Source organism: Humulus lupulus, chromosome 8 (assembly GCF_963169125.1).
Source record: "Humulus lupulus chromosome 8, drHumLupu1.1, whole genome shotgun sequence".
Classification (NCBI taxonomy): domain Eukaryota; kingdom Viridiplantae; phylum Streptophyta; class Magnoliopsida; order Rosales; family Cannabaceae; genus Humulus; species Humulus lupulus.
Genome location: NC_084800.1, coordinates 76,475,418 through 76,488,680, shown reverse-complemented (window position 1 = coordinate 76,488,680; position 13,263 = coordinate 76,475,418). Strand labels below are relative to the sequence as shown.

General features: G+C 35.0%; 1 protein-coding gene across 2 annotated transcripts; it reads left to right on the top strand.

Annotated features, from left to right (window-relative positions):
* The first annotated feature begins 233 nt into the window (after positions 1-233).
* LOC133797863 (uncharacterized) lies at positions 234-6,212 on the top strand. Of its 2 annotated transcripts, none has more exons than XM_062235950.1 (8): positions 234-534; positions 893-2,128; positions 2,474-2,592; positions 3,683-4,309; positions 4,402-4,714; positions 4,901-5,066; positions 5,309-5,411; positions 5,618-6,212. In XM_062235950.1, exons 2-8 carry the CDS (start codon positions 977-979, stop codon positions 5,733-5,735), a joined length of 2,598 nt encoding a protein of 865 aa, XP_062091934.1. In that variant the 5' UTR covers positions 234-534; positions 893-976; the 3' UTR covers positions 5,736-6,212. The 2 variants fall into 2 exon arrangements, with proteins under 2 accessions (XP_062091934.1, XP_062091933.1); XM_062235949.1 differs by having other exon boundaries at positions 798-2,128.
* Positions 6,213-13,263: the final 7,051 nt, after the last annotated feature.

Genomic DNA, 13,263 nt, shown 5'->3' with positions numbered 1-13,263 from the left:
GAAAGAAAAGAAAAGGTCCACAAAAACTATAATTAAATCAAGCCTTTTTGGATATTAAACAACGAGTGAAGTGAAGGGTATACGTGGCAACGTTTGATTGAGTCAATAAAAAACTCAATTTTTTTAATTTCTGAAAATAGTTAATTATACGTGGCATACCTAATAGATTGCCGCTCTCTCTCTAAATCGTCTATCCATTTTTATTTATTTTTCTTAAATAAAATAAAATAAAATAATAGGGTGGTCTTCTCTTTCTCTGTTTCTCTCTCTCTCTCTCTCTGAGAATGTTAATTTATAAATTCTGAGAAAATCATTCGCTTCGCTCTGATCTCTCTTCCTTCGACCGTTCTTATTCCTCTTTCACTCACATTTCTTTTTCTTTCCAAGAAACTAGGGTTTCTCTACGCAGAAACTCATATGACTGAGTCATAGAGAAACACACACACAGATATATATTATGTATGTATGTGTATATTTTGTGTATATACACAGATAGAGAAACTGTAGGGAAAAGAAAGAACAGAAACTTCCGAGGTACGTTATTACCTTTTTGCACCAATCCGAAAACCTAATTTCCGCTGTACAATTCAAGCATTTTCTCTCATTTTCTTCGCTACACATGATCTCTGGCCGATCTAATCTCCATTTGTATTGCCCTTTCCGAATTGTTTTTGGAATTGTGAATGTGATTGCTTTAGATAGTGTTCCTTGGAGTTTACATGGAATTTCAATCCGAGTAGGGCTCTAACTTTACTTCTTCTTTTTTCTTTTTGATTTTTTAATCTGTTTTTTACTAGGGTTGCGTGCTTGTTGTTAAAGATTGTAAAATGGTGGTTTAGACGCATTTAATTATTATTTTCTTATTTTTTGTGGGTTGGGGATGGAGGTGTAGCTGTGACTTGGGGAATTGAATTTTAGGGGTTGAAAAGCTGGGTTTGGGCGTGTGGTTTCAAGGGAGTTGATTGGGTTAAAGGGAATGGCGGATTTTGAACCGCTACAACAGAAGCCGGAATCTACTGATGCCTGCTCTGACTTTGAGCGTGGATTTGAAGAATTGATGATGCGTGGGCATTTGGATGATTGTATGTCATTCGCGTCTTGTAGTTCAACGCGCAATCCTGACGATGAGGATGACGAAGGTGATCAGCTTGTGCGAAGGAGACGAAGGTCTGATTTGGAGGGTGATGATTTGGCTGAGTCATCAGCAGCACGGCGTCGCCACTCCCGGATTTTGAGCCGGTGGGCTGCTAGGCAGGCACAAGAGATGATTACCACTATTGAGAGGAGAAACCGTGAGACGGAATTGATGGCGCTGGCCGGCCTGCACACTGTTTCGATGCTTGATTCTTCTTTTTTGAGTGAATCACAGTCACCGACTTCGGGGCAGCAGGGGGCTGTGGAGAGGCCGAGCACTCAGGCGTCCACAATTTTGCAAATGTGGAGGGAGTTGGAGGATGAACATGTGCTGAACCGGGCACGGGAAAGGCTGAGGCAGCAGAGGAGTGTCGAGTCTACCACCACCAATGGCTCGAGCACAAACATGTCAGATACCAGGGAGAGTGTGAATCGGGGGAGTTTAGAGGATGCAAGCGAGAGTGAGAATGACTATGGCCCTTGGCCACACGAACAGATGGGTTCACAGAATCAACGTGGGGATAACAATGGGTCTAGTCGGGAGCAATCTCCTGATCTTGGTGATGTCGAGAGGGAGAGAGTGAGGCAGATTGTGCGAGGGTGGATGGAAAGTGGCATTAGTGAGCATTCTGCAAGTGTTGGCCAAAGAAACAATAGTCACAGAGCTGAGTGGCTTGGTGAAACTGAGCGTGAAAGGGTGAGAATTGTTAGGGAGTGGGTGCAAATGACAAGTCAGCAAAGAGGAGCACGTGGTAGCCGGAGAGAAAATCAAGTCAGTGGGTCTGGTGCTCAAGTTGGTCAAGCCCGTGATGGCTTGGTTTCTGAACAAGATGAAGGCCAGCCAGAGCATGTTCGGAGGGACATGTTAAGGCTGCGAGGAAGACAAGCTCTGATTGATTTGCTTGTTAGGATTGAGAGGGAAAGACAGAGAGAGCTTCAGGGTCTATTGGAGCATCGTGCTGTCTCTGATTTTGCTCATCGAAATCGAATTCAGGTCAGAATAATATTATGTTGCCAATACCTTATAACATCTTTTTTATACCATATGTCTGCTTACTAATGATTTTTTTTAATCATGCCTTCATCCAAGGAGTTTGGTAATAAATGCGTAAAAGTAGATTCTAAGCTATTAGAATTGTTTCTGGAATTAATTTCTATGATTATATGAACATTGTTCATGATATAAGGATCTGAGGGTGTTATGATTTCTATTGTTTTTGTTTATGCAAGGTAGTTTCTGTAACATACTTTCCTTGATTAAGAGTGTAAATATACATACACAAATATATATATTTTTTCCATAAAAGATTGGTTACTAATATGGAACTATTTCTTTCAGTCATTATTAAGAGGTAGATTTTTGAGAAATGAAAGACCTGTTGAAGAAGAAAGACCGCCTTCAATGGCAGCGAGTGAGTTAGTTCAGTTGAGACAGCGGCACACTGTTTCTGGTTTAAGGTATGCTAGCATTTTCTTCTTAACTTGCTTCAGTGATTGGTAAACATTAAACAGTTTTAAATTGTGTAAATAAAATGATTTTGGCTTGTCGTTCTTTTTCTGTGTTGGAGACTACACTTTGTAATGATTTATTTCTTTTTGGAAAATAGTTTTTGTTTTCCTGGAGCAGTCTTGTAATTATTCTTGTTGGTTTGCCCATTGTTGAAGGCACATGCAGTAAACATCTTTAGGAAAATAACTTATGTAAAGTCTAGTTTATTTTGTCTTGAACAATTGTGCTAATCTTTTTAGTTGATGTGGTTTTCTGATTTATTTATAATTTTATTCTATTCTGCTCTTTCTCTAGTAAAAGATGATCGTGTTCCTATGTTAGGGTTGAAAAATTTATATTATGATACATGTAGTTTTTTGACCATGTTTATTGATAAGTATTAAGTAATCGACTGTAATGAGTGAAAATTAAGAAGTGATTGTATTGCTTTCATCATTCATGTGTTATCCATTTGAGATGCTAGTTTTTTCTAAAGAAAAATATTTTCTATAATACTCCTCATAATTTTTTTTTGAGGGTAACTCCTCATAGTTATTAAATTGAGAAAAGATGACTCAGTTTTTTTTTTTAATTTTTAGCGTTTCCTCTTCATTTTTCTGATCACCTCTTCATTTTTATGATTCTTTTTGTTAGGGATTAGTAACCATGCCCTATAATGGTTAGGAGAAATTGATGCTTGAGAAAGGAGTTTAGGTTGGTTTAAGATAATAGAGATGAACTCTTGCTGTTAAGATATTGATTGCTATTGTGTTAGTTTTTACCTTTTTTATTCCTTACATAAATCTGGTAGGGTATACATTTATTTTGCGGAGGCCTGTTGGAATATTATTCTTGGATTATTTGGACGCCTATTCTACAAATTTCTATTGTTCTTCCAATCAGGAAGAATACAATTTATGACTTCTTGTTATGTAGGTTTGATGTACTTTGTTTCCTTTGTTCTGCTTGTTCATGACAATAGCAGACTTAAGTTAAATGATATTTATGAAAAGAAAATTGACTCAGTTGCCCTAATGACAAATCTTTTAATCTGGTTAGGGAAGGGTTTCGCTCGAGATTAGAGACTATAGTTCGTGGACAAGCTGGCAACCAGTCTGATTCCACAGCTAATAATGATATTGATGATTCTAGAAATGACCTGACTCGAACAAATGCTCCACGGGATGTCCAACATGAAAATCTTGAACAGTTTCAGTCTACAAGTCAGGAAGGTGATATCAGCCGTTTGTCTGATCAAATGGGAAATTCAGAGAGCAACACAGCTGTCGAGGGTATTAATTTACAGGAAACTGCGAATCAAACAGCCAATTGGCAAGTGCCAATCCCAGAAGTTGGGAGAGCGAATTGGCCACAAACAGCCTTTGGCCAGTTTAATGAATGGAGAGATGGAAACACTGAAGATATGGATGGAAATTGGCGTGACAATTCAGTCACTAATTGGCCTGAGGAGACTCCGAGGAATCCTGATAGAGAAGAGAGCCTCGCACAGGAGCCCCAAGGGGTTTGGCAAAGGGATGGCACCCGGGATGGTGGTGGAAGCTGGCCAGAAGGGCCTTCTGGTCCTCTGAGAAATCGTCGCTCTGTTCCAATTAGAAGATTAAACAGATTTCATCCGCCTGATGATGACAATGTGTACAGTATGGAGCTCAGGGAACTTTTGAGCAGGTAAGATATCTACTGAAAAAGGTTTGATTTCTCTTCAGAATTATACATTACTAGCTTTTTTGATTTATGTGATTTTTAATTTCTTGTTGCAGGAGGAGTGTTTCTAATCTTCTTCGTAGTGGTTTTCGGGAAAGTCTGGACCAACTGATACAATCATATGTGGAAAGGCAAAGTCGTGCACCCATTGACTGGGATTTGCATAGAAATTTGCCGCCATCAACTCCTACTTCACCTGAACAGGATCAGGAGCAACAAAGGGATGAGCAAAATGAAGATCAACATGGTGCCATCAACAGACCTGCCCTTGTGCTACCTTCTCCGCCAGTACCCCCCCCACAGCCACTTTGGCATCAGGACTTACATCACACCGGTTGGAATCGACATAGCATGCACCGCTCAGAAATTGTGAGTAATTGTACTTGTGTGACAAACAGGGAACTAAGTTTCTAGATTTCAGTATAAATGAAAGGTTTTTTTTCCCCTGTATGAAGATTCTTGTCATCTTATGTTCTCTATCTACTTTTATTTTATTACACTAACACTATAGTTGCTTTTTAAGTTTTGAATAAAAGTTTATCCTGGATTGAGCAGGAATGGGAGATGATTAATGATCTGAGAGCAGACATGGCTAGACTTCAACAAGGTATGAGCCACATGCAGAGGATGTTGGAGGCCTGCATGGATATGCAGCTGGAGTTGCAGCGTTCTGTCAGACAGGAAGTCTCTGCAGCACTGAATCGATCAGCTGGTGAAAAAGGTTTGTGTTGGCACTTTTATGTGGCAAATCAATACTGCTGTCTTTGCTTTTGAAAAAAAAATATATAGGTTGTCTGTATAATAGAGTAGCATACAATTGTCACAATTTAAATGGAGCTTCTCATTATGGAATTTCTTTATTTTGTTTTATAATTTTACTTTATATTATGTTCATGATCATATGAATCACTCTACGATCTTTATGAAAATATGATAACATGGAAGTCGCAATTGCAATTTCAGGGTTGGGTCCTGAGACATCAGAGGATGGAATTAGATGGGGTCATGTGAGGAAAGGAACTTGCTGTGTTTGTTGCGACAGCCAAATTGATTCTCTTTTGTATAGGTATGATTGCATATTTTTTTTTAGTGACATTTTATTCTTCCCTTTTCAAAATTCAAGTATATAAATCCAGAAACACATGCATAAAGAGAGAAAAAGGAAAGAAGCCAAGATCCCTTAAATATTCCTCTTGTTAGCTTGTTACACTATATTGATGTTTAGTGACAATTTTATTGGTTTTGTTTTGTTATTTTCTGTACTCTTTGCAGATGCGGGCACATGTGCACTTGCTTAAAATGTGCAAATGAGTTGGTTCGTGGTGGAGGGAAGTGTCCATTGTGTCGAGCGCCGATCGTCGAGGTGATCCGAGCTTATTCCATACTGTAAAAAGAACAGTCAAATGAAAAGAAAAAAGGAAAACAGAAAGAAGAATATAATAAGTGAAGAAATAGGATTGAGTGGTAACCGTTTAGAGAGAGAACCAGTGCTTGTTCCTTTCATACAAGGGAAGCCTCTGTGTGATTCTCACCTGTAGAGTGTTGAGTAGTTGCCTCTGTTTTTCTGATTATATATGAACACATCGATGCATTGTATAATTGGAATAACAAATGGCATTGTTGATTCATCATTCTTGCGTAAATAAAATGTCTGAAAAAAAAAATTCTTTTGTAACTTATCTCCTCTGGTCTAATTGTTTTTTAGTTTTTTTATTGGGTGATACTCTGCTACAAGTAATTGAAATTTTGCTCCACTAGGAAGTGTTACGAGAGAGCTCTATGCAGATGTGTCGGTGTATGACAAACAATAATTATCATTGTGTAAATTATTGCTTCTCCCTATTAGTTTCCTATTACCTAATTTGTTCTTGGTTTAGTTTTTCTCGAGTCTTGATTCTTAAGATGTTGATGGGCATGTAATCAAACATTTTTGTTGAGTATGACTTGACTAATACTTGGCCTTTTTCTTCAATATTAAATAGGAATGATTTCTTAGCGAATCATTTTCCGACGGTGGTTATAGAGTGAAATTGTCCTTAACCATATAAAGTTTGGAATAAAATCATGATGTTGTGTTCCATCGAACAAAAGTGATTTTCGTTGTTGGAAACATAAATTATGATCATCATAGTATGATGGCGTTTAAAGTTGGAAAACATCATGTAATTCTTGTATGTCAGCTCTTGCAATTTTTTTTATTGCTAAAACTCTAGAGAGCTGGCAATTTATCAAGAAAGAAAAATGAAGACTGATATAGTGGTTTTATTTTTATTATTATTGTTGACAAATGTCCATTTTATTAATAAGAGTCATTTGATCCAATGGTCAAGATGCATGGTAGAAGTGGTCATAAGTATAACTTAGTACTATTACACCTCTTCTTATAAAGAAATCGCAAGTTCTAATCCTCATTATCAATGTAAAAAAAAATGGTTGTTTTATTCTCCAACCAAGTAAGCTCATTTAAGCATACTTAGTTAGTCCATGAGCAACATTGTTATGAGAACGTGGTACATGAACTAGAGATACTATTGAAATGAAAGATAATGAACTACTAATATGAATAATGATTGAGACACTTAAATTGTACACTTTTTACACACAATAATGTGTATTTAATCTTAATCACACAATTAAAAGTGATATGATCCCTCTTTAAAAAAAGAAAAATTGGTGAGATTGACATATTTTTTTAAGTGATTTTGCACTTTGACTTACTTTTGATAATTTTCTGCAAAATGACTTATGCCTAAAAATTCGATCAGTTGTCTAAATTTTTCGACCAACTGTCTAAAATTTTTAATCGGTTGTCTAAATTGTAAGATGTCATTTTACAAAGAATTATCAAAACTAGAGTAGAGTGCAAAATGACTTTAAAAAATAGGTCATTTACCAAGTACCCTTAAAAAAATCTATAGCTAAAATTAAAGACATTATTGTGTGTGAAAAGTGTGTGCAAGTTGAGTGTGTGTCAAGCATTCCTCTTCTAGTATCCCTCATAATAAAACCCCACTGAGAAGTTTAAAAATGCTTTAAGAAGGCAGAGAGAATCACAAAAACATCACTCTCTACTATGGAGATGGAGAGCCCAATGTCAGCCAACCATTGAAGACTAATATTGAGAGCTAATGCCTCAACTTCCTTTGGGTTGAAAAAAACTAGACATCTTCTTCAAGCTTTTGGGAAACTACTTTAATACCATACAATTGCAGCGATTCCTAAGATACCTTGTTAAATGTTGAGAGTGGCATCAACATTCAATTTGAGCTCATTGTGTTGCCTTAAAAATTAAAAAGGAACAAATTTATTGAATGTATTTTTTTGGCTTGAGTCGTGAATTTAGTCGCGTTTTTTAAGACATTTCGCAGCTCTGCTCATGACTCATTCTCACATTTGACTAATAAAAAATATTTATTTTATTAAATAATTTTTCAGCAAAAGTATTAAGTGTGGGCGACAACGCGCATGTGGTGGTTAAGTGTGTGCTTTTTTACCTATGCGCACAAAACTAAATACTCGGACTCCTTATCTATTAGCACGCGAAAGACACTTTTCTATTTTATGATTATTTTTAAATAATTCACAAAAAAATAAAAAAAGTACCAACAATGGGTTTCTTTTAATTTAAGTTTTTATTACAAAGTTGTCTGTAGTGAGTTCATTCTTAGAGAGTATATTTGGTTAAGGGTAATAAAATGAAATGGAGTGGAAAAAAATCAATTTTCATTTCTTTGGAAAAAATCAATTGGGATACCATTTCAATGGAACGACTTATACACCATTTTGATAAAATGACTATTACTTTTAAGTGGAAAGAAATGAAATTCCAATACACAACAAAATAATAATAATAATTCCTTTTTATTAATTTTTTTTATCCATATTAAATTTTATTCTATTCCTAATTCTAATTCTTATTACTCTGTTTTCACTTACTCACTAATTCTGCACCACCAACCAAAGTTTCCCACTTATACTTTTCTTCTTCCATTTATCTTCTGAAACTCTTCCAGTCTTCTCTCGAACTGTAAACTAGAAAAACAAAAAAAATATAATGATGTGAATGTTCACTTCCTCATATACATCAGTTGCTATCCAATTGGAATTGAGGGCAGCATACTTTTCTTGTCAAATAGGTTGCTTAATCTGATTATACATCTAAAAAAGTTAGGAGTAGTAGGTCATGCAGTTGTGTATTTTTGACCATTAGATGAAAATCAGGTTGTTAATAGAAAGCAAAAATGTTCTTTTGAAACATGCCCAAGTTACTTGAAAAAAGAAGAGAATAGTTCGAATGTGAGAGATCTTCAATGCAGTGCTAAATTTGTGTGGAAATAATTTTGTAGGAAAAAAATTCAATATAATTTACAAAATGTGCAATATTTGAATCAAATTTCACATACATTAAAGTATAAGAAGACACAACAAGTTGATCGGTTAAATTATTGTTATTAGGGTAAATGGGTTTTCTCCTCTAAACTATTATCTTTTTAGAGTCTTGTTTCTTGATATATTTTGCTTGGGGAAATGCTCCCAACTAAAGAAATCATTGAAAACATTATAGAGTGCTTTTTTGGTGCATCTTCTCTTATTTTTGGTATAATTTTTTTTTTATGTTTGTATACATTGTAGTTATTTAGAGTACTATGTAGATTTTTCAAGATTCTGAATAATTTACAATACCGCGAAAACAGAATTCAAACATTTTACCTTTCACGTTCATAAAAAAAAGCAGTCACGCATAATAATATATTTGAACTCTGTTTTCGAACTCTATTTTCAGTACTATAAATTATTTGGAATTTCTTGAAAATTTACAGAATGCTCTAAATAATTATCATGTACACAATCATAAAAAAAAATTACGTTGAAAATCATCCCGATACTGAAAATAACATAAGGTGAACCGGTACACCAAAAGTTAGGATATGCATTGGAAATCAAGGTTATCTTTTATCAAAATTTTTAGCATTTTTGCTAATGTAGTTAGGACAAATCCATACTTTAATTTGTCCAACTGATTAATTATTTTAAAAAATATATAAGGAAAGCAACCAAATGATACACAACATATTTAATCTCATTCTTATCAATCAATTGAATGGAAACAAGAAAATACGTCCAATGTTTGTTGATTTATCAAATTTGAACCAAATGTCACAAATATATATATATATATATACATATATATTTATATATGTACATGTAAAGCTACCAAATAGTGCCCGACAGTGTTGGTAACTCACACTGTTGTCAAAGGTTTATTCGGCTGAAGTTTTTGATTCTCCTTCGTCAGAATGAAACCTTTTCAAAAGAGTTTTTTTTTTTTGTAATTTCTTATTCAAATTGATTATTAGTTTTTGAAATTCCGTTTTTTTAAGATTACCAATTGAATTTAACAAATAATTTAATTAATACGGAATAGTTAAACAATTATTTCAACATACAAATATTCTCATGTATCAGAACAGATTGTTGATGAATCAGAATATACGAACATAAAGTAAATAAACTAAAAGTAATGTGACATATGAAGTTTTTTACGTGGTTCGGAAAACTTAGTCCACGGGACCATGCCCAGAGATAAAATCAATTAGTAAAATCTAAAAAATACAATAAGCAATTGACTTATACAAGTTTAGACTTCCTCTAAATCCTTGTGACAACCTTAAAGTGCTCTACTTTAATAATCTAATTTTGATAAACACTAGGAACACAAAATCCCTTCTGAACTTGATGAGTACTCGCTTTCTCCCGAAGTGAGACTTATGGAAGTATTCTCTCGAAGATTGTATGTCACGTTTACAAGCTTTATGACCTCTTTAAGAATAAACAACACAAAACAAAACGCAAGCAAACAAATAGATAATTGAACAAATACTACTCTTTACATAAAAAATATCATTTCAAAGAATGGAACGTTAGATTGGTGAAGAGACGAGGTTGGCCGCTGCTTAGGTTTAGTATTTATAGAGTTTAGAAACCCCTAAGCCAGCCAATCTCGTTTATGACCAAAATCAGACCAAATCGGGAAGTTACTCAAAATAACTTCTCATTTCATCTACGAATTTCCAGATGTGACAGAAAACTATTCTGTAGCATCAGGAAATGGACGAACTTGGTCTTAAAACCTAGCCAAGTTCATTTTCGAAGTTTCCTTTCTTGGACATCAAGACTCAATGATTTTTCTCTTTTTAAATAAACTAGAATCAATAAAAATATTAAGAGAACAATCCTATAAAAAATCCTTAAAATAGACAAGTTACCATGAATAAATTAGGAAACTTGACTAAGAATAAAATGTACTTTAATAAGGAATTGATTCTTACCAAAATAAGACACAATCACACTTAATTACCCAATATACAATTTCAAAAAATACCATCAAATAATAAAATATATTTATTAAAAATGTTAGCCAAAATAGGATTTTACAATCTCCCCATTTGGCAACTTTTTAGACAAAATATATTTTTCAGCAATATGAGCTCAAAAAACCTGCAGCAAACACTTTGTTAGAAAAAATAAAAGTTCCTAAGAACTCCCCTTACAAACAAGCATACTAACAAAGATAAGATTTGTCAACTTTTTGGAAAAAGTTTAACAAGACATACCACACAACTCCCCCTGAAAATAGGGTCCAAAGTTGTACACAAAAAACATAGAAATAAAAACCATGCAATCCAACTATCCAACTACTCCCCCTTTTTGTCTATCAAGGAGCCAAAGTAACGAAAATGAAAACAAAAAACAATGAACATGTTCTTTGGACAAAATAAAACAAGATAAAAATGGAAAAACATGAAAAATAGAAACTAAACACCCTTGGCTAAGGCCGTCAGCTGAGCAAGGATTGCTTATTGAGTGTCCTCAAATGTTCCAAGTCGATTTTGTACCATTGTAAGATCAATTTTGACAGCGAGCATTTCTGATGTCTCAGGACCAACACCAGATGGAGCAGCAACAGTGGCAGTGGAATCAGAGGGAATCACCACGAACTTGGACTTCTTCGATGCTTCATCTTTCCCTTCAAATGGCTTGAATGTGGGACTAGGAGAAGGAACCTTAACTGACTCATTTGGCATCAAGACATCTTTCTGAGATGACAGAATCTTAAAGATGAGTTGTATAAATAACAGGTTGAACCCCTTCTTTTTTGCCTTCCTTAGAGAAACAATTTGGCCCATAATTAAGGAAGGAAGATCTATCTGTGCACCAGAGCCAATCTTGAACAGAAAGAATGCCAATTCTTGAGACACATCAACTAGATTAGAGGAGGGCATCCGGTTGGACAAAGCAAAACGCATAAGCACAACATGGGTATGTGTAAGATCAGAAATGGAGAGTGATGTGCTTGGATTCCATGATACCTTTTGTCCTACAAGCTCTGAAAGGACTAGGTCCTTATCAAATTCAAGGGTATCCAGAATGACACCAATGGACAAATTTAGGGCAGTAGCAATATCCTTAACTGTAAAAGAAAACCAATGAACTTGAACAAAATGGGAGAGTGATCGTGGGAGTGAGGGGCCAAACATGGGATATAGGCAGAAAAAAATGGGTAGTTACCCGTTTTTGACTATGAGAGAAAAATGCAACTTTTGTATTAATTGTGACCAAATCAAAAAAGCAACAAATATATATTTTTAAGGAAAATTTTCAAATTTTCATTTTTCTTCACACATAACACAATTAATAATTAGACAACTTTAACTTTAGAGAGAAAGATGACAAAAATAACACAAAATCATATTAGACAAAAAAAAAATAATGAACAAGCAACGAAATTTAATATACCCCACAAGATTTAATTGGTTTACACTTCAAAATTTCTTTTTTAAATTTTATTTTGATATTCCCTTTTTATATATATATATATTATTTTCGATATTCCTTTATATATATATTAAAAATGACCAAAATATTTCATTCAGCTGTTATAAAAAAATGTGAAACTTGAAAAACAATAACCAACCAATCCAAAAACTAAGTGAGTACTAATTGTTTATCCAAAAAATAGCTGTTGATGATGTGGCAAGAATTTTCGACACATGGCCGACACGTAGCAGAGATACTGCTCGCCTATCGACCAGAAATATTTCTACATGCGGAGATCAAGTTTTATATACGACCAGACTAGTCGTATACTCTGTTCATTTATGAAAAGATCTGTACAGTTGTAATGATATCCGAGAATATCTCTTCATTATGACCTGAAGATCCGTTTATTAAGGGAAGATATTTTTACTTGACTCATGTAACCCTTCTTGAGCCTATAAATACACAAGAAATAGCTCAAGGAAGGGGATCCTTTTCTCTTTTTCCGAATTGTATTACTATTATCCATCGTTTGTATTGTTTTATTCTTCTAAGGTCTGTGAAACTCAGGAACCCTAGTTCTTTGATCACACATTTGGAGCTCAATACTAATAATAGTATCAAGTGGATGTAGGTTATTACCAATCACTGGGGCCGAACCACTATAATTCTCTGTGTTCTTTATTTTCCATTAGATTGCTTTCTCAAGCTTTGTATTATTTTTCTTTGTCGTTTTCTTGACTCCGTGTCGTTGACCAAAACGAGGGTCAATATTCTGGTGCTTTCATTGAGAGTTTAACTCAAGAAGATCTAATGGAAAAATCTACCAAGAAGACTAGACAGGTTGCTGCTGCACCATCCCAGCCTCTTCCCCCAAATGTGGCTAAAGACGAACTTCATTTGGAGTTTGATGAGGAGGAGTTGGACTTTGAGACCCTGAAGACAACACTGGGGGTGTTGCAAGATGAGTTGGCCAATCTGAGGGCCAATCAGGAGAATGCTGCCGAGATAATGGTGTCGCAGCAAAGGGAGATAGAGCGCCAGCGCTAGGAGCTGAGCGAGCGGCAGGCGGAGATGGACCGTCGGCAGAGGGATGCCAT

What these genes read in the sequence shown, in the direction of transcription:
- LOC133797863 (XM_062235950.1), top strand. Translation starts at nt 977, where the DNA reads ATGGCGGATTTTGAACCGCTACAACAGAAGCCGGAATCTACTGATGCC. An exon ending in GCATGCACCGCTCAGAAATT is followed by an intron (nt 4,715 to 4,900) that starts GTGAGTAATTGT and finishes TGGATTGAGCAG; the next exon opens with GAATGGGAGATGATTAATGA. An exon ending in ATTGATTCTCTTTTGTATAG is followed by an intron (nt 5,412 to 5,617) that starts GTATGATTGCAT and finishes TACTCTTTGCAG; the next exon opens with ATGCGGGCACATGTGCACTT.